The sequence below is a fragment of the Amyelois transitella genome, chromosome 30 (assembly GCF_032362555.1).
Source record: "Amyelois transitella isolate CPQ chromosome 30, ilAmyTran1.1, whole genome shotgun sequence".
NCBI lineage: Eukaryota > Metazoa > Arthropoda > Insecta > Lepidoptera > Pyralidae > Amyelois > Amyelois transitella.
In genome coordinates this window covers 994,260-1,016,916 of record NC_083533.1, presented here as the reverse complement: position 1 = coordinate 1,016,916, position 22,657 = coordinate 994,260, and the positions used below count along the sequence as shown (strand labels likewise).

The following is a 22,657-nucleotide window of genomic DNA, read 5'->3' as shown; positions in this document are numbered from 1 at the left end:
TAAAATTATCCGCGAACGAAATCTTTTTACATAGTTCACTAAAATAATAAGACCAATGTTTTTGTTCAAAATTTACATATACATAATATTATATACTTACATGCAAAAAGAAAACTATTCATAATTCACAAATCCACCACAGTTTAGGAATCGACAATTTTTTTTTCAAAATTAACTTCTATACAATAATAAACCTTGGTCCGCACGGAACGTCATTGCTTATAATAATTTACCAACCTCAAGATGGTTATGTTAGTCAAGAGTTTTAGATCAAACTTTAAAACCGAAATCCAATTCATTAGAACTTGATACTGAATCCATACTAGTTACTGGTAAATCAGATGAATAGTACCGGTACCTAAAGCTAGTAACTGCATTGATGAGGTTTACGATACGAGGTTTTATAATCATAGAAGAATGCCCCATGAGGACCAATATTTGGGTACCTAATAATTAATAAGAACTGTTTTCCTGAATTTCATACATTTACTTACTTTTTTATTTATACTGAAGAAATAATATTGTAATTCTATTTTTTTTCAAATGCGATCAACAGACAAGGGAATTAATTAAATTGTAGCGTTCATATAGGCCATTTTATATTTGAAATTCATGAAATCAGTTCACATTAATTAATAAAGTATGAAATATTACTAAAAAATAAAGGCTAAAGTTAATATGAATGGCTATTCAAAGTTGGACAAATTAGAGTATTTAAAACTGTCGAAACCTAACATAATGTCTAAATATACAACCTACCTACCACGTGAACAGGTAAACGCTCTGTACAACAGCAACAACTAATAGAAATCGGTGTAGCGATTCCCGATACAACCACAGATATACTTAAAAATAAAAAATTACTCGTAACATCTCTCAGTGATGTATTGAACTATCTCAATATTTCTGATAAGACTACCTTCAAAAAGAAACCGCGTTCGAATCATGATTTCAAAATTAACCAGTATGACCCATTCAACACAATGCCCTCAAACAATAATTTCATTCAAAGAGATCTACTAATCACAATACTTAAAATTTTGTGTCCAACTTTGCCAACCCATCTGTAAAACAACTAATTAAGCCTGCATTAGACTTAACAATGAGAAAAATGCTAGTACTTAAATAACATATATAAACTTAGGCATTACTTAACAAGTACATCTTAAACGACTGTGTTGGAGTAAGAAGAACGAACGAAGGGGAAAGAACAATGTCAGATTTCTGGACGAAACATGAGTTATCAGTGAGTGAGAATAAAATTCCGACGAATTTGAAATTATTTATAAATCGAATAAAGATTTATTTACCACACACCGCTCCTCAAATCTCGTCAAAAAACCTAACCCAACAAGCGAACAGGCGAAAACTCAGTTTATAAATCAAATTCGGCACTTGAACACCTTAACCTATCGATCCTGATCTTGACTTTCCAATTGTTTAGGATAACTCAAAATATGTTAATAAAGGGTGTTGTTACCAAATTGGATTAGCTACACATAAGGTCTTAACATGTTCAATTATAATTTAATAGGAAGTCGAATTTTCGACCAGAATGGCAACAAATGGCATATTCATAAATATTGGCATCTGGTGTGACAATTATGAAAAGCTTTTATTGGTATCTGTAATAATTATAAAATAGGAAATGTCAACTAAGCCACGATGTATCCATTCCATACCAGATACGACTTTATAACTCTAGAATTATCTTTCAACAAAAGAAAGTCAAGAAGGACGCAATTTCAAAAGCACTGACAAATCCAAAAGATTTTTTTACAAAACCTAAAACATATTTTATACTAGGGAAGCGTAATATTTTGGAACAAAATTTCTAAAATTTACAATAGTCTGCGCTGTTCTAAGCTATACGATCTGCGTAACGAATTCATTTACTTTCGAGGAATTTCCACGAGCTTAGCTATACGATTTGTTTTATGCTAAGATTGGACAAGTTTCTTTTGTTCGTTGATTTCATTTGGTATTTTTATATAAATATGTTAATCATTTTGTGTTGCATACGCTTGGTAAGCTCCGACTAATTGTAACCTAACCTACATTTTGATACATTTTCTAGCGATTGATAACATTCGGCACATAAGCGAAGTGCTATTTGTGCCCTTAATATCATGAACACAATAGTTCAGAACGGGCAAACACAAGTAATTTAAGTTGGGTTAAATAATTGTAAATTTGTAATACGTAGCTACTATTAGTTTATTATAGTCAAAAACTGTAAGATAATCTCAAACCGTAGGATATAGTGAATATAAAAAGCTTACGCATGGGACAGAAAAATGATATCATCCATGAAATTGTATGATCTGTGATAACTTGTCTCAATTAGATGTTTATTTGGAATAAATATAACATAACCGATTTGTAAAATCCAATAATAAACCTCAGTATTTATTTCAAATTCATGCATAATTCAATATCGTATGTAGATTAGCAAAACATGTCAACAAACTAATTTCGTGAAAACCGCACTTAATATCAAGTGTCGATATATTATTAAGTTCCAATCTAGGAATGTTTCAATAGATCAAGGAACTCAAAATTAAATTTATTTAGTTATACTAAAATTAACAAAAGCAGCTATTCAAAATAGCTATAGAAGTGGACAAGACTAAAGGAAGAATTTGTTAGAAATTGAGCATAATTGATATATTACTGAATATATCAAACGATGGAATCAAAATAAATCTATTTTATAATTACAAATAATGTACGTTTTAATATAGAAACGTTGCCATATTTTTTGTTATAAAGCACTTACATTCAATGATCAGTAATTTTTCGGTGAAATTTTTGTTTTCCATTCCGAGCGATGCATTAAAAATATGCGCGCCTACGTCATTACAATTATTTTAACGGGACAAAATAGAGTAAAACTACAATTCTAGCCACTAACAAACCTTTCACTCCACAATCTATATTTCATATTTATCATTATTATTACTTCATTTAAAATAATTTTACTAATCAATAACTGTTTCTTTAACAATGTTATGGAGACTTTTATATATTACATAGGTATTTGTGACAAACAGTATATTAATAAATACGATTGCATCTGACTAGTATGATCGGCTATAGTTTGAGCTTCCAAACGAATGGATTGCGAATTTAGTTTGGAAGAAAATAATTTCCCATCAAAATAAGCAAAGAATGAAGTCTTAGAACAATAAAACGATTATTCGTTCGATTAGATTTGATATAGCCTAACAAGATTTTGTGGTAATATTGTTTTGTTTTAGATTTGTAGATATATTCTGTGCCTTAATTGTGATAGCAACATGAATATTTTTTTATTATAAAAAAGTAAATAATAATAGATCATAATGAATAATATTGTAATGAAATAAATGGACTATTTCCAATTCGATATTCAAAGTTTAGTATAGAATCGATTTTCCAAGTCATACTGGTGATTGTGAAATTAGTTTCAAATTTTAATGTTATGAAGGTTTTTATAATAAAGAATGACACTGTATTAGTATAAATCTGTGAAGAATGAGAACCAATGTACTAATCAGGATATATCTACAAATCTAATAAAAAAAAATCAATGTCTAACAATATTGTTACAATGCAATAACGGATCTTTACGGCCACGTACTCGATATAACAGTCGAGCTGTTACAGGTACAAAATATCTGGAATCACTTACCATTACTTATTTTAACAATTAGTAACAGAACTATCTTAATTGCCTAGCGTTTTCGGAAGTGAAAATGACTGAACGTGTTAGTACGAGCATTGGATTCAATTTGAACATTGGCAATGGAAATTTATTGGAAAATTTCATACCTCTCAACTATTATGTCAAAAACAGGGTTTTCTATATCTTCTATCCTATTCAATTCGGGATCATTCAAATTGAATCTAGTTCGACGAGCCACGAACGGCCTGAAGGAAGCAAACATGACAGCCCCGAAAGCCTATATTGAAGAGAAAATATACCTAAACGTATTTATTTGCCGTTGTGTACTTAATAATACCAACCTCAATACATTGTGGTCTAACGATGGTCTTATAGCTGTTATCATCTGAACCCATTTTTAGGGTAGACCCGTAAATTCCTATAACAGCAAAAATTATTGGTGTCAATTATGACATATCGGCCATTTTGTAACGAACGTCATGAGTAATGTCAAAAGAATTTCGCTGCGTATGAGTAAGCGATCCTATGGGGTGTCATCAGGTCGAAATGGCTGCATCAGGCTATAGCTAAAAGGCGGAAAATGCGAGTTATGAACTCCAAGATGCGTCGCCAGATGGATCGAAGAGTTGAAGACTGGGAGAATAGAAATCTCCACAGCAGGAACACCGTCGTTACTTGAGTAAGAGTGTGGACTATGTGTAACCTGCAAACCAGAACCATTGTTTAAAATAGAAACCAGTGAAAATTAAGCTCAAAGATTCCGTTACGTACATACATATATACAACCCAAGCTAATAAAAGCGTAGTAAAAACAGGAATAATAGAGCCATCAAGTAAGTGATCTATCGTGGTGAATTTTGAAATACCCATACACACATACATTAATCACGCCTCTTTCCCGATTAGGAAGACAGAAACTACATCTTTCCACTTGCCACGATCCCTGCATACTTCTTTCGCTTCATCTACATTCATGCAGGCTCGTCGGTTTCGGGTACTCTTGAACTGACCTTTTGCCAGAACGTCTCCGATGTCTTAAAGTTTGCAATGCAACTTGCTTAAAAGTAAGAGGTTCGTCTCACTTTGAATCACCGAGCACTCTCATCGAAAGAGTTTTGTTTGTTTGCAAAAGAGTGAAGTAAATTGTCGAAAGGACCGCTGTTACGGCTTTAATATCGGTTGCACCCTCGCCTTGGGCTTTCAGTCTATTCGAGACTGTTGATTTGTCTACCTCGCAAGGATATAGACTTTATTTATGTATGTGAAATATGTATGTTATGTACATTCGTTTGAATACTCAGATGAGAGTCGCTTCGCGTATAAACCTGACTCACCCAATCCAGGATCCATGGTCAAAGGCATAACCCGCGTTCTGTCCAATTATGTGAGGATGCACCCGGTCTAAAGGCAGGAGGAAGAAGAATTTACATATCCTCACCTTCTTAACAGCGCTCTGGACTTTGGAAGCGTGTCTGGACTCTCCTTGAACAAAAACCTTCTGATCCCGAGCACGTACGACTCAATGTACGCGTCCCAATCGATGTTCCTCACGTTGAAGTCGAAGATTCTACGGTCTTCTACGGACAGGGCGGAGCATAACGCTTGCACGTTGTCGTCGGAGAAAGCCCATTGGCGTGTCGTGAAGTATTCTAAACAGGCCGCCGCCTTCTCCAACTTGTTTTGAACACGGACCATTCTGAAATGTAGAAGGCGTTTTTACAAATGGTACAGCGCTCACAAAGTTATGTAGCTCGGTATCATCTGGCGGCTGCTTGCTGGATCTCGTGTCTATATCTAAACCCACGACCTCTTAAATCACTATCACTACATAGTATAAAACAAAGTCGCTATTTTAGTCTGTTTGTCTGTATGCTTAAATCTTTAAAATTACGCAACGGATTTTGTTGCGGTTTTTTGTAACAGGTAGAGTGATTCAAGAGGAAGGTTTTTATGTATAATAACATCTATTAAATAATTGATTTTTTCCGAATTTTGCACCCGTGCGAAGCCGGGGCGGGTCGCTAGTATAGTATAAAACTAGTCCCTATAAAGTTTGAAGTTATTCTATGGATCTCTAAATTATCTCTCATATCTCTTACCTGTGACGTTTAACCTAAACGACACAATGGGATAGGCTAATAAACTTGGGATTTTTCTTTTAGACGATCGACTAGCTACCTGTCGCTATTCAAATCTCAATTCCATCTTTAAGCCATATAGCTGAATTTGGCCTATCAGACTATCTGGTACGTCTACCCCGTAAGGGATAAAGACGTGATTATGTGTATGTATCTGTGGTTTTTCTTATTGCAACATCATAGAAGTCAAGCGGGAGATATTTTAGTAACCTTGCCTCTTATTTCTCTTAGGTTACATCCTCACCTGTTTGAGAGGAGCCCGGGGCGCGCATTTAGACCATGAACAAATGAGCGAACGAACAAACGAATAAACCGAATGAATGAACGAATGAATGAACGAACGAACGAATGAATGAATGAACGAACGAATGTATTAATAAATTAATGAAAGGACGGACGAACGAACGAACGAATGAATGAACAAACGAATGAATGAATGAACAAACGTATGAATGAATGAACGAACGAACGAATGAATAAATGAATGATCGAATGAACGAATGTACGAACGAACGAATGAAGGGGATGTAGACGTGATTACATGTGTGTACGCAATACTCACACGGGCTTGTTGCCAGACGCTCTCGACACCAGGTCCATGACGATCGCCGGTGCCTTGTGCTGCAATAGCGACAGGATATTGTGTTTCAGCCGATTGTTGGTGATATCACCGCCGGGGAACCACACCACTTCACCTTAAAATCAATAAAAGAAATTTTACATACTTCGTATAGGTATCCTTCTAAATCCAATGACATGTTTTGTAATTTTTTATATATTATTATGTCTATTTTTATGTGAATTAAAAACAAATAAACAAAATAAATGAGTGACATTACAAATTGCACATTATAAACGTAAATGTTTTGCCGTGTGGTTTACGGCACCAATAAAATAGGACCACCCCATCTCTTTCCCATGGATGTCGTAAAAGGCGACTAAGGGATAGGAGAGAAGAATTCTAAAAGAAGAATACCAAGTAGGCTTATAAACTTGTTATTCTTCTTTTAGGCGGATTTCTGGAGGTGGGGGCGTATTGGCATCTGCAACACAGTTAAATTAGGTCTGCAAGTGTCAATCATTATCCTGAATGATTTAATTATATGTATTTGTTCTCGTTTCCAAATTCTAACTATTTCCTCTGTGTCTGTTTTGAAAAGCTGTTCCGTTCTGAACTTTGTAGGGGACGCTAGCATCAAGTGGGTTAAGTGCTAGGTAGCTTTTATCTTGTAGCTTTTTGACAAAAAAAAGTGCTTGCGAAGGCCTATTACTTGATTTTATTATTTCATTGTAATGTGTGTTTATTTGTGTGCGCGAGCGCACCTGCGTGAGTGTGTAAGTGAGCACGGGCGCATTCGTATTAAGTTTGAATGATTCGAATATTTCCTTAAAAAAGGTCATAAATTCGAATACCAAAAAAAATCGAATATTTGCAAGTCCTAGTATGTATGTGTGTGTTTGTATACTCACTAAATGGATGTTTCCGCATATATTTGAAGCTTGTTTTGACGAAACGTTGCCACGTGATCGGATTCTGTTGTCCCGTGCAACAGTTATACACCACCACACCCTCTCCCCTGTGATTGGAAAAGAAAATACATTATAAAATAAATGCCGTGTGGTTCCCGGCACCAATATAAAAAAAGAATAGGACCACTCCATTTCGTTCCCATGGATGTCGTAAAAGGCGACTAAGGGATAGGCTTCTAAACTTGGGATTCATTTTTTAGGCGATGGGCTTGCAACCTGTCACTATTTGAATCTCAATTCTATTATCGAGCCAAATCGCTGAACGTGGCCTGTCAGTCTTTTCAAGACTGTTGGCTCTGTCTAGCCCGCAAGGGATATAGACGTGACTATATGGATGTATGTATGTAAAATACATAAATTAAAGTGGACCCCCGATAATCCGGACCCTGTATAATCCGGCGTACCCTTGTAGTCCGACATGTCTTTAAATTAGTATCAATAAAATATTTGACAATCTTCGCTAATGTAGATCAAACAGGTTTGAACAGGTTACAACTTGTACGCGCCCACCGCTATTGTGCTCGACGCGTAAGTATTGTTTAACTTAGTTTAAACCTAGAATCTTATCATTGGATATGTAATTTGTCGGATTACAAGGTAGTCTTTTGTAAGAAAAATCCGGATTATAGGGGGGATCTGAGACAGTGCTCTATAATACTGCCGCGCAATTTAAGAACGCAGTAAAGAACACGAGAACAGTTTCGAGAAAAACGCGGTCAAAGTTTTAAACTTATTTTAGGCTACCTAAAATATGTTATGCAAAAATTTTTAAAAATAACTATACTGACTTAAAGAGCATAACTCGAAGATTATCTTGATAGTGGCGTTTGGTGTTTAAATTATTATATAGTGCATAAAATTTAATTAAAACTGTTTATGTTATGGCTTAATTAATTTTTTCATAAGACATTATTTTCATGAATGCAGTAAAATTGATCCTTACGGCATTTATGCTAAAATTCTTTTATTTACAGCACATAGGTTACGTGAATTAATGTTATTTTACATATTGCAACACAATATATGCGCCGTAACTTTATAATATACTGCATTTATGATAATAAAAAACATGAAAGGAAATGACTTATCACAGATTATATAGCGCAGTAATATTGCATTTACATTGCATTTATCTTAAGTCAGTAACGCTTTCATTTTGAACTATACCAAAATAAAAAATAAAATGAATTAAAGATCTTCTTGGTCATCAAAAAGATATCTCCGTTTGCGTAACATAATAAAATTATAACTAATAATTAAGTATAAAATGGCACCCATTTCGAGGTTCGTAAGGTAACAATCAGTTCAAAAACTTATAAAATAAATAAAAAACCTTCTTGGTCATCAAAAAAATATCTCCACTTGCTTAACAGAATAAAATTATAACTAATAATTAAGTATAAAATGGCACCCATTTTGAGATTCGTAAGGTAACAATCAGTTCAAAAACTTATAAAATAAATTAAAAACCTTCCTGGAACATGTCCATTTGCTTAATAAATAAAATTAATAATTCGATAAGTACGAAATAATAACCTCTGAGGTTCAAAAGTTTGAATAATAATGTAAATGTTTCATTATAAGTTTTATTTAACAACTAGAGGCCGCCCGCGACTTCGTCCGCATGGAAACCCTATCAATCCCGCGGGAACTCTGGGATAAAAAGTAGCCTATGTGTTATTCTGGGTCTTCAGCTACCTACATACCAAATTTCATGGTAATCGGTTCAGTAGTTTTTGCGTGAAAGAGTAACAAACATCCATACATCCATACAAACTTTCGCCTTTATAATAGTAGTAGGATTACTAATCATATTGAAAAAAATAAATCTATATTTAATTTAATCTATTAAATCTCATATAAGTAATTTTTTTTTATGTACTTGAGAGAGATGATTTAACATTTTGAGCATTTTGTTTTCGATGCATTATTTCAAATTCAATTCAAATTCAAAATTTTTATTCATTACTATAGGATACTATATATCGCTTAATAATTGTCAAAACGTATGGTTTAACAACATTGGTTGACGTCAAATAAATTACTTAAAAACTAAGTTTACTGCCGCTTCCAAGGCGTCAGTGCAGAAGAAGCGGTAACAAACTGCACTGCAGCATTTTCTTCAACAACGTCAACTTCACAATATTAATTAAACTTAGAATAGAATGTGGACGAGAGAATACATTGTTCAGATTTATATATTTATGAGATTTAATATTGAAAAAAGAAAATATATATATATATATATTATGGATTGCCAATTTTAAAAAGATTTATGTACAGAGTGTACTGAATTTTCATTTAAGTTCAAATCAAACTACAATTAATTACGAGGTTCCTGTGCCAAGCTCAAGCCAGATGTTTTTGTCATTAAGGTAATCATCAGTCCTATAATAAGCCTTCTCACAAAGTACTTTCTTTACATACTCTTTGAATTTTCGGTTGGGCATATCAAGAACAGACTCCGGCAACCTATTATAAAATCGTATACAGTTCCCCATAAATTATTTACTGACTTTGCTAAGCCTATGAAACGGCATGACTAATTTATGTTTATTACGTAAATTTCTATCACTTGTGGCACTAACTTTTTGAAAAAAAAAGAGGTATTTTTCCTAACATACATTATAAGATCAAAAATGTACTGGGACGCTACTGTCTGTAGGTTTTTTTCTTAAAGAGTTGTCTTAACGAGTCTCTTGGTCCTAAACCGTAACTTGCGCGAACGGCCCTTTTCACTTAATAGTAGACGTATATTGCTGAAGCATTAATGCAGTAAGTGATCTTAAGACATTAAACTAAATATCGTTCTAGTGATAAACAAATACATGAACGTACAATAAATGCCGTAATTGTCAGTTGCCGCGTTCATGACTTGTTAAACCTAAAAACAATTCCGACGAGCTTTTCGATAAACGCAGTATAATTGTAGTTGCTGCATGAATATTATGTGAGAGTCATTTGCTTTTACCATGGCAACATATAAAAAATGACGTTATTGGTAAATACTGCACTATTGTTGTGTTGCTAATACCATTATGAAATGTTTCTACATAATACTAAATAAGTAAGTGTTTTTACTGCAGTTATATTATGAAAGTGAAATTAAAATCTGCTCATTACTGCATTTATGTTATAACGTATTTCCGTTTCTAAACGAGATAGAAGAAAACGGGTCTTTGATTCTTGTAGATCGCAATGTCAGCATCTCCTACATATAGGACAACCATAAACGCAGTAAGTGGTACTTACTGCGTTCTTAAATTGCGCGGCAGAATAGAAAGGTAGACAATGCCCAGCATAATGTTTGTCGGATTACCGAAGGTTCATTGTAATATTAAAAATTGGGTCTTAATGATGTCAACATATCTAAAGTACCTAGTTAATTTATAGCCGCTTCCAAAGCGAAGGTATGGCAGAAGCGGCAGAACAAACTACACAGCGGCATTTGCAACGGACGTATTTTAGATGTTCTCAATCTCAATTCAGTGATGAAGCAGTACAGCTGAATGTAGCCTTACGAGTCTTTTCAAAACTGTCGGCTTCGTCTACCTCGCAAGACGTGCCTATACGAATATTTGTATGTTTGCAAACTACATCAAATTGATTAATGTATCCACTGGTAAGGAACGATTGCTCTCTTACTTTGCTTTGCAAACTATAATAACAACACAAGATGGCGCTAATATAAAAATAAAACGCGCTAACACAATTCTTAAATGCGTCATTCACGCGCAGACCATCATCAAACTGATGACCGTGTCAACTGTAACTAAATCTGTTCTTAGCATACTCGTAAAGACTCCATTTCTATTAGACTTGCAATAACACCAACAGATGGCGCTAACGAAAAACTGAAACGCGGTAGCACGATTCCCAAAATACACAATTAAAAATTCATCTTGAAATAAACTTTTATTATTATTTATTACTAGCTGTCACGGCAAACGTTGTTTTGCCGTACAAATAACTTTTAACTATATTTAGTTAAAAAAAATGTTAAGTGTGGACAACCCTTATCACTAAGGGGTATAAAAATAGATGTTGGCCGATTCTCAGACCTACTCAATATGCTGACAAAATTTCATGAGAATCGGTCAAGCCGTTTCAGAGGAGTACGGAGACAATTGTGACACGAGAATCACTACATAGTATAAAACAGTCGCTATTTTAGTCTGTTTGTCTGTATGCTTAAATCTTTAAAATTACACAACGGATTTTGATGCGGTTTTTTGTAACAGGTAGAGTGATTCAAGAGGAAGGTTTTTATGTATAATAACATTTATAATTTTGCACCCGTGCGAAGCCGGGGCGGGTCGCTAGTTTTATATATAAGATTACTAGAGGCCGCCCGCGACTTCGTCCGCATGGAAACCCTATCAATCCCGCGGGAACTCTGGGATAAAAAGTAGCCTATGTGTTATTCTGGGTCTTCAGCTACCTACATACCAAATTTCATGGTAATCGGTTCAGTAGTTTTTGCGTGAAAGAGTAACAAACATCCATACAAACTTTCGCCTTTATAATAGTAGTAGGATTATCTCACCGTCTCAAATGCGTCCTCCACGCGCACACAATCATCAAATTGATGACAGTGTCCACGGGAACCAAATCCGCTACCCTGGCGCCTGTGCCCAGCATACTCCTGAACACCCCCTTGCCGACAGCCGCGATGATGCCGTTGGGACCGTTCCAATTGTCCACCCACCCCTTGACTGGTTCTCGTAGGGACGAGAGCACTGGAAATTGTAATGGTAATCATACATACATACATACATACATACATATGGTCACGTCTATACAGGGTGATTTTTAATTCAACTGCATAAATTTAACTGTTAAGTGTACTCATCTAAAGGATATTTAAAAACGTTAAAAGAAATATATCGGTTCATATTTCAGAAAGTACGAAAAAAAATAAAAGTATCAAAATCCACGATCCTAAATACGTCATATCACCCCGGCCGGCGGAAAAGCGATGCGTAAGATTCAGAGGTCAACGACACAATTCATTCAGCTGAGCGATCTCAACAACTCTGTACTACTTGATCTTGATACTAGAAAAATAATTTATTTTTCAGAAATTTATTTACATGTTTTAATTTCTTTTTGTAGTATTGGTCTTTAATAATGCGTGTGGCGTAGTTTTTGAGGGTTTTTTAAGTGTGAAAATATGTTTAATTTAAATAAAAATAGGCTCAAACGGATCAGAAGCATGGGTATAGGATGCACTTGTTTTAAATGTCACCCTGTATATCCCTTGCGGGGTAGTGAATAACTAACTTTGACTTAGATTATACTTCCTTCAATGTACATAAGTTTGAATACTAACCGACTCTCTCTTATCTTACGGTGAGGGAAAACATCGCGTGGAAACCTGCACATTCAGGCAACTGGATGTGTAACCATTCTCGATCCAATACTGGTCAGGTTCCGCTGAACAGATTGCTAAGATCAGACGGGAGTAGCTCCTTGTAAAAACCTGACTCACCCAATCCAGGGTCCATGGTCAAAGGCGCACCCCTTGGCTCCTCTCCAGAGCGGTGATTATGCAATTGGGACTGAAGCTTCAGTCAGACACGACGAAGAAGACCAGAAACGATGAAGAAAACACAGAGGATGCAATGAGAATGATGTGGTGTCTGCCTCCACCACCCCTCCGGGAAAGAGGCGTGATGTATGTATGTATGAATATATATTCAGGGTGACATTTAAAACAATTGCATCCTCTTAAACATAGACTATACCCATGCTTCTGAGCTGTTTGTGCCTATTTTTATTTAAATTAAACGTCATCATTTTCACATTTAAAAAACCCTCAAAAACTACGTCACACGCTTTAATACAGACCAATACCACAAAAAGAAATTAAAACTAAACATGTAAATAAATGTCTGAAAAATAAATTATTTTTCTAGTATCAAGATCAAGTAAAATACAGAGTCGTCTAGATCGCTCAGCTGAATGAATTGTGTCGTTGACTTCTGAATCTTACGCGTCGCTTTTCCGCCGGCCGGGGTGATATGACGTATTTAGGATCGTGGATTTTGATACTTTTATTTTTTTTCGTACTTTCTCAAATAAGAACCGATAATTTTCTTTTAACGTTTTTAAATATCCTTTAGATGAGTACACTTAACAGTTAAATTTATGCAGTTGAATTTAAAGTCACCCTGTATATGTTTGTATGTATGTACATATGTATGTATGCAATGAGAAACGATGTCAAAACTTACCAATAGATGGCCGTACAATGGCGACTGGTAAATTCCCGCATTCCTTTATGAGCATGTCCTCAGCCAATGCCTTGGTGAATGTGTACGTGTTGGGCCTGTCGCCTGAAATCAACACACACATATATCACTCAGTGCCGTGTGGTTCCCGGCTTTTCATTCCTATCCCGGCGAGTGTCACACCCTAAAAAAACAATTGTCATGATCGGTTAAGTATTTGTAGTATAGTGCCGTGTGGTGATCGGCACCAATGCAAAAAACGAATAGGACCACTCCTTCTCTTTCCCATGGATGTCGTAAGAGGCGACTAAGGGATAGGCTTATAAAATTGTGATCCTTTTTTTTAGGCGATGGGCTAGCAACCTGTCCCTATTTGGATCTCAATTCCATCATTAAGCCAAGCAGCTGAACGAGGCCATTCAGTCTTTTCGGGGCTCTGTCTACCCCGTAAGGAATATAGACGTGGCTATATGTATGTATGTATCACTTAGTTGAGACTGTTGACTTGATATTCTTCTTTTAGGCGATGGGCTAGCAACCTGTCACTATTTGAATTTTAATTCTATCATTGAGCCAAACAGCTGAACGTGGCCTATCAGCCTTTTCAAGAGACTGTTGGCTTTGTCTACCCCGCAAGGGTTATTGTAGTTTGTTCCGCAGCTACTTCTACACATGCGCTTTGGAAGCGCTAGTAAGTATGTAGTTATAATTATATTTAAGTGATGTGACGTCAATAAGTGATACCTTGTATCCAATTTTGAAAATAAATCTATTCTATTCTAGTGCCGTGTGGTTCCCGGCACCAATAGAAAAAAAGAATATGACTACTCCATCTCTTCCCTACGGATGTCGTAAAAGGCGACTAAGGGATTGGTTTATAAACTTGGGATTCTTCTTTTAGGGGATGATGGGCTAGCAACCTGTCACTATTTGAATCTCAATTCTATCAAAACAGCCAAATAGCTGAACGTGGCCTTTCAGTCTTTTCAAGACCGTTGGCTCTGTCTACCCCGCAAGGGTGATTGACGTGACAATAATAATATACACTGCAGTGTAGTTTGTTCCGCCGCTTTGTCAACACATACGCATTGGAAGCGCTAGTAAGTAGTATGTATAATCTATTCTATTCTATACTAATAATCTTACCGACTAAATCCGGTGTGATTCTGTCCACCAAATCGTCGGGCAGCGTCTGAACGAGCGTCACCACGTGTTCAGGATGCGCAGGCGGCGCGTACACAGTCTCCTCGACTCGTTCGCGTTCGCAATTGCAATACGCCGTCGAAACGTGCACCAGTGCCTGTGGGGTTGAAGGGATACATACATACATAAAGGAGACATACATACATAAATACATACATATATACAAACATACATACATGCATACATACATACATAAAATCACAACTCTTTCCCAGAGGGGGTGGGCAGAGACTATATCTTTCCACTTGCCACGATCTCTGCACACTTCCTTCGCTTCATCCACATTCATAACTATCTCGTGACCTAGAGTGCTGGAAATTATCTGGCTCAGAGTACCATTCTGAATGGCAACGCTGCCAGCCCTCTGGGCACACTCCCGCAAGTTGATGCTATGCAGGGACAATTTATAAATTTAATTTTAGTTTGTAATCATCTTATTTTTTAATAAGTAGTTTTAGTTTTAATTTTGCTGATTCCAATCCTACTATAATATTATAAATGCGAAAGATTGCGAGTATGTCAGTATGGATGTTTGTTACTTTTTCACACAAAAACTACTGAACCGATTACGATGAAATTTGGTAAATTAAACTAAATTTGGTAGTTAATTTGGGGATATAAACGTGATTATGTGTAAATCTTCAAAAAAACGCCATTGGGTCTGTCTACCCCACAAGTAATATAGACGTGACCATACATACATTCAGTCAGAAAAGTATCGGGAATGGATTATTTATTTATGGTTCCAAATTCAAATTTTTGTTTTTTTTTGTTGTTGTTAGATTGGCACAACTGTTTTCCATTTTGGCGCGGAGTTTGAGTTGCATCTGTTGTTTACATTAAATACAGTGCTATTTTTAGTTATATCATATCAAGTGTGTATTGCTAATTTCTTAATGGATAAAAACATCGAACAAAGAGTTTGTCTTAAATTTTGCATTGCCAATGGAATATCGTGTTCGGAGTCACTGAAAATGTTACAGAAGGCTTACGGTGAATCGACTTTATCAAAAACTCGTGCTTATGAGTGGTACAAAGCGTTCAAAAGCGGTCGAGATGTGATGGAAGATTTGCCTCGCTCTGGTAGGCCATCAACGTCTGCAACTGAAGTTAACATCGCAAAAGTGAAGGAAATAGTGACTGAAAATCCTCATTCAACTTTGAGAGAGATAGCCACCGAACTTTCTGTATCTCACGAGTCGATCCGTACCATTTTAACTAATAATTTGGGTATGAAACATGTTGCCGCTCGGCTAGTCCCAAAAGACCTGAATTTTTTTCAAAAACTCAATCGCATGAGAGTGGCTGAGGACATGCTAGAACGAGTCAATTCCGACCCAACATTCATGAAACGCATTGTTACTGGTGACGAGACGTGGGTTTACGAGTTTGACATGCAAACTAGTCAACAAGCTTCGGAGTGGCGCCTTCCAACTGAACCGAAACCGAAAAAACCACGCCAAAGTCGTTCAAAAGTCAAAGTCATGTTGACTGTTTTCTTTGACTATCGCGGTGTTGTGCACTCGGAATTCTTGCCGGAAGGTCAAACTGTAAGTAAATAAGGAATATTATTTGAGTGTTATGCGGCGTTTAAGAGAGCAAATCCGACGAAAAAGGCCAGATTTGTGGAAAGAAAATTCTTGGATTTTGCACCATGATAATGCACCTTCGCACAAGGCCATCATTGTGAACGAATTTTTAACCAAACACTCAACAAATACCATCGAGCAACCACCATATTCACCAGATATGGCTCCAGCCGACTTTTTTCTTTTTCCTAAACTCAAATTACCACTTCGTGGCACCCGTTTTCAATCGGTAGAAGACATAAAAGAGAATTCGCGGCGAGAACTGACCTCAATTCCGGAAACAGCGTTTAAAAAATGTTTTGATGATTGGATTATTCGTTGGCGTAAGTGTATCGTTTCTAAAGGAGCATATTTTGAAGGTGATAAAATAAATTTGGATGAATAACAAACAGTTTGTGTATTATTGATCTTTTCCTGCTACTTTCTTGACAGAGTAGTACATATGTAAGTATATCGGTATGTAACTCTTCAAAAAAAAAAATGACGTGACCAAGTGTATGTATGTACATATGTCTTCAAAAAAACAAACTGAGTCCCCGGGCTTCGAACCCGCGCCCCCGAATCCTAATCACTCACCTCCAGCCCCAGCATCCGATGACACAGCTGCACCAGCTGCTGTGTGCCCAGCATGTTGATAGTGACGGACAACTTCAGTTTCTCGTCGAACTTCACCGTCGCCGCCGAGTGGAAAACGACTGACACCTGAAAGTTATTTATTTCTTAAATAGATTTAAAGAATTTATTCTCAAAAATGATTACAAAAATCCACTTACATGAGAACAAAAGAGATAAAAGTTCATAAATACATATAATCACGTCTATATCCCTTGCGGGGTAGACACGAGCCAACAGTCTTGAAAAGACTGATAGGCCAGGTTCAGCTGTTTGGCTTTATAATGGAATTTAGATTCAAATAGTGACAGGTTGCTAGCCCATTGCCTGAAAGAAGAATCCCAAGTTTATAAGCATATCCCTTAGTCACCTTTTACGATATCCATGGGAAAGAGATGGAGTGGTCCAATTCTTTTTTTAATGGTGCCGCGAACTACACGGCATCATTTAAAAAAAGTTTACATAATACTGCGCCGTGTAGTTTTTTTGACTTGAGATTCTTCTTTTAGGCGATGGGCTAGCAACCTGTCACTGTGAACGAGACGGAGTGGTCCTATTCTTATCTTTTTCATTGTTACCGGGAACCACACGACACATAATATTACAAATATTTGTCAATCATGATCATATGAACATGTGCCGTGTGGTTCCCTAGCCTATATTTTAATTCAACAAACAATCGTTACCTTCTGACAGAGCATGGCCTGGTCCGCTGGGCTGATACCCAGTTCCGGCTCTGTGATGTCACCAACTATTGGCACTATCTTGGACAACTCCGATGGCCTCTCTTTTCTCAATGTTTCGAACAACTGTAATAAATGTGTCATCGATCAATATACATATGTATATGTATTCGAATCCGGGTTTGAATCCCGGCCAGGGCATGATGAAAATGAAAACATGATAAGATCAATTGTAGGGCTTTAGGATGTAATTGAAATGTATTGAATTATATTTTTAACTTTGCTGGAACTAACGGCCTCTTTGGCGCAGCGGTAGTACGCTTGTCTGTGACACCGGAGGTCCCGGGTTCGAATCCCGGCCAGGGCATGATGAGAAAAGAACTCTTTCTATTGGCCTGGGTCTCGGATGTTTATCTGTATAAGTATTTATTGTAAAATACAGTATCGTTGAGTTAGCATCTCGTAACACAAGTCTCGAGCTTACTTCTAGGCTAACTCAATCAGTGTTACTTGTCCCGTATATATTTATTTATTTATGTATTAAACTGTCACGTTTCTGACTGACAATTTACAGGTGACTGACTGACGCTGCTAGGACGTAGATGTTTTTCTTGGAAAGTTTGTAAAAAGCAAAATTAATTGTGATATATTATACTCATTATATCGTTAAATGGTGAGATTTTTGATTTTTGGTATACGTACATACATAAAATCACGCCTCTCTCCCGAAGGGGTAGGCAGAGACTAAATTTTTTTCACTTGCCATGTTCTCTGCACACTTCCTTCGCTTCATCCACATACATAACTCTCTTCATGCAAGCTCGGCGGTTTCGGGTGCTCTCGACCTGAACCTTTGCCGGGACGTCCTTAATTTGATGGAGATACGTTCATCTAGGCCTTCCCACTTCGACCTTCCCTCTACACTCTCCTTGTATATTTGGCTAGTCATTTTAATGTAATTACTACTTAATATATCGCATTTAACATTTGTTAGTCTCGATGGTGCGATATTTAGTAAAGACTTTGGAAAAATGAACTGCTTTGTAAGTGAATGAATCGGTGTTAGAAGTTAATATTCTCAGAGAAACTCCTCAAAAAGTAGTGGCTTAAATGATGATTTTGACAATAGTAATGATGTAAGCAAAGTTAGAGATGACATTGTGCCGTGTGGCTTAGTAAAAAAAACTGGCCGACTCCATCTCTTTCCCATGGATGTCGTAAAAGGCGACTAAGGGTTAGGCTTATAAACTTGGGATCCATCTTTTAGGCGATGAGCTAGCACCCAGTCACTATTTGAATCTCAATTCTAACATTGAACCAAACAGCTGAGCGTGGCCATTCGGTCTTTTCAAGACTGTTCGCTCTGTCAACCCCGCAAGGGATATAGACGTGAGTATATGTATGTTGAATACAATAAAAAAGACACAATATATTACCGGCGACTGTGTGAGCTCCGTAAGTCTCGACGACACATCCTGACCTCGCTTCGGCCGCATCAGTAGATAGATCTTCTTGATTTTCGGACAACTTCGCAGTAGCTTCTCGACGAGCACCTGTAATTTAAATATTAAATTTTTAATTTCTTCATAATCATAAACATAATCAATTATTTCTTGAAAATGGTATCCCCATGGATGTCGTAAATGTGAAGAATCCCAAGTTTATATAGTTATATAGCCTGTGCCGTGTAGTTCCCGGCACCAATACAAAAAAGAATAGGAGCACTCCATCTCTTTCCCATGGATGTCGTAAAAGGCGACTAAGGGATAGGCTTACAAACTTGGGATTCTTTTTTTAGGCGATGGGCTAGCAACCTGTCACTAGTTGAATCCATTATTCTATCGTTAAGCCAAATAGCTGAACGTGGCCATTCAGTCAAGTTTCAAGAGTGCTACCCCTACAGGCTCTGTCTACCCCGTAAGGGATATAGACGTGACCATATGTATGTATGAATGTATGGTTATAATATAGCTCTTAAGTATTCAATTACAGTTTCTGTCAACACATATTCTACTTTTGAAGGCGTCGGAATAATGTACATATATTTTAAATCAGCGTAAAAAGGCTCTGTCTAATAATGACTTCCTCAGGCTATATAACTATATAAACTTGGAATTCTTCATCAGAGGCGATGAGCTAGCGACCTGTCACTATTTGAATCACAATTCTATCATAAAGCCAAACAGCTGAACGTTGCCTATCAGTATTTTCAAGACTGTTGGCTTCGTCTACCTCGCAAAGGATATAACATAACTTACAATCACGTCTATACCCCTTGCGCGGTAGACAGAGCCAACAGTCATCCAAATACTGAATGGCGGCGTTCACGAGAACATAGACGTGATTGTATGTATGTATGAATGTTTATAGAGGTCAGATAATTGTAGCTTCGTGTAAAATAAAATGACTTCACTCCAGGATTGTGGTAACAGGTTGAAACTTGTCAGAGAGGTGATGGAACGTAACCAAGAAATAACGCCAGGAGATTATAATACTTTTTTCATATACTTACATACGGGACAAATTACACTGATTGAGTTAGCCTCGAAGTAAGTTCGAGACTTGTGTTACGAGATTCTAACTCAACGATGCTATATTTTATATTGAATACTTTTATAGATCCAAGGCCCACGCCAATCAGAGAAAGTTCGTGTCTCATCATGCCCTGGCCGGGATTCGAACCCGGGACCTTCGGTGTCACAGACAAGCGCACTACCGCTGCGCCACAGAGGCCGTCAAAATGTAAGATATATACATAATTATATTGTATATGTAATAATGGTATGTACGTATGATATTACCTTTCCCATAAACCCAGTGCCGCCTGTCACAAAAATCGACTTGTCCGCGTAGAAATCGGCAACTGGCAGATACTCCTGCGCATGGAAAGCTCCACCGACGCACGACGCCATTTTGGTTTTGTCTATTGTCACCAGCTTGTGTTATTGTATCATTCGCGTCTCTCTCAGTTGCTATAGATTCTTCTCAACATGGTTAGTATTATCTGAAACAATTATTAAATCGTGGTGAGTTATAACATCCTTATAGTCACGTCTATATTCCTTGCTGGGTAGACAGAGGCAGCCGCCTTAAAAAGACTGAAAGACCACACTCAGATATTTGGCTTAATGATACAATTGAGATTTAAATAGTGACAGGTTGCTATGCCATCGCTTAATATACCTATATCGCAAATTTTAAAGCCTATCCTTTAGTCGCATTTTACGAAATCCATGGCAAAGAGATGGAGTGATCCTATTATTTTTTTTCTTTTGGTGCCGAAAAATAAAGACCTTAAATCTTTATTACTGTGGTGCTTAGTTATATTAACTTTCATCAGAATTTTTAATTATTCAGTTGCCTGAATGTGCAGGTTTCCTCACGATGTTTTCCTCACCGTAACAGAATCGAAAGCATATAAATCTATAAAGTTTTTCAAAAAAGAGTCAATGGTTTAAAACTATTATACATCTTGGAACCAGTTTGATTTTTTCAGACAGATTTCCCAGGTTATAAAAACATCTTCCTCATGGCGCTAGTCCTGGTTGCATCCTCTCCACTCTGGAGAGGAGCCCGGGGTATGCCTTTGACCATGGATCCTGGATTGGGTGAGTCAGGTTTTAACACGAAGCGACTCCCGTCTGACCTCCGCAACCTTTGCAGGACAACCTAATCCGTATTGGATCGATCATGGTTACACATCCAGTTGCCTGAATGTGCAGGTTTCCTCACTATGTTTTTCCTTACCGTAAGAGCATCGGTTAGTATTCAAAGTAATGTATATAACTGCGAAAATAGTCTTTGGTACATGGCCGAGGCGGGATTCGAACCAGTATCTTTTTGCGCTACACGCATTTTAACCTTACCGATTCGTCCACCAACGCTCGACCAGGTTATCTGAACAATTTGTGACAGAAACCTCATTTCAAATGTTGAATATTACTCACCAAATTCGAAATAACAAAAATATTATATCCTCAAACGCTCAAACGTCAACCGAATTTAGCTATCGGTATCATTTGTGTCATCAGAACCAACCAATATCGGGGTCATTTTGTGAAAATCGCCCACCTTATAGATTCTAACATGAATTACAATTGATTTTCACATAAATCGTCTGTATTTTTTTGACAAAACTATGTTCATTTCACGTCTTCAGACATAGATATGTCCATTCTTTCGTTTTTGCCGTCAAATGAGGTTATGTCGGCAGGTTTAAATTATTATTTTTGATCGACCTTTTTGATTGGACGTTCATGATTGAATGACAGATGTTTTGCAAAGAGCATGTTGTTTTGTTTGATTTTATTCACACATGTCCGCGGCTCCGTCCGCGTAAAACGAGTCTGCTACTTTCCATTCCCGTGGGAATTTCGGGAAATCCTCTGTCACACTCTCTCCCCTAAACTACATAAGGGAACTTCATAGCAAATTTCAAATCTCTAGACTCAGCGGATGTTTCAACAACATTAATTTAGAGAATAACCCGTGAAGAGGTAACAAACAAACAAATAAACTCAGTTTCGCATTCATAATATGAACTAGCTGTGCCCGCGACTTCGTCCGCGTGGAATAGTTGTTTTGGGCATCATTGAAGCCCTCACGGATGAATAATTTTCCCCTTTTTTTCACATATTCCATTATTTCTTCGCGCCTTATAATTACAGCGTGATTTTTTATACCCTAAAGCCTTCCTCGATAAAAAGTCTATTAAACACAAAAAGAATTTTTCAAATCGAACCAGTAGTTCCTGAGATTAACTCGTTCAAACAAACAAACTCTTCAGCTTTATAATATTAGTATAGATTAGGAGTTTTTGTTACGTTTTCTACGTAAATTGTAAAATAATTTTGTCTAAAGTAACTATGTGTTATTGCTCCACTGACATAGCATCAATTTTTTATAAAAATATGACCCAGATTAGTTATAAACGACGTGCAAACATGATGTACCGCTATGATGGTTATCTTGTTCTAACTAGATTATACCCGTCACTATTTGA

At 36.8% G+C, this 22,657-nt stretch overlaps 1 protein-coding gene across 1 annotated transcript in view; it reads right to left on the bottom strand.

Moving 5' to 3' along the window:
• Positions 1-3,608: 3,608 nt before the first annotated feature.
• LOC106143100 (putative fatty acyl-CoA reductase CG5065) overlaps positions 3,609-22,657 on the bottom strand; it is a 37,469-nt gene continuing 18,420 nt past the window's right edge. The window contains exons 2-12 of the mRNA XM_013345086.2: positions 20,457-20,659; positions 19,092-19,208; positions 17,659-17,781; positions 16,937-17,062; positions 14,715-14,868; positions 13,572-13,673; positions 11,882-12,074; positions 7,276-7,382; positions 6,368-6,500; positions 5,106-5,363; positions 3,609-4,370 (exon numbers count right to left, since the gene is read on the bottom strand). Coding sequence (XP_013200540.1) covers positions 4,223-4,370; positions 5,106-5,363; positions 6,368-6,500; positions 7,276-7,382; positions 11,882-12,074; positions 13,572-13,673; positions 14,715-14,868; positions 16,937-17,062; positions 17,659-17,781; positions 19,092-19,208; positions 20,457-20,567 — 1,572 coding nt within the window. The 5' untranslated portion in view covers positions 20,568-20,659 and the 3' untranslated portion in view covers positions 3,609-4,222. The remainder of the gene's footprint in view (positions 4,371-5,105; positions 5,364-6,367; positions 6,501-7,275; positions 7,383-11,881; positions 12,075-13,571; positions 13,674-14,714; positions 14,869-16,936; positions 17,063-17,658; positions 17,782-19,091; positions 19,209-20,456; positions 20,660-22,657) is intronic.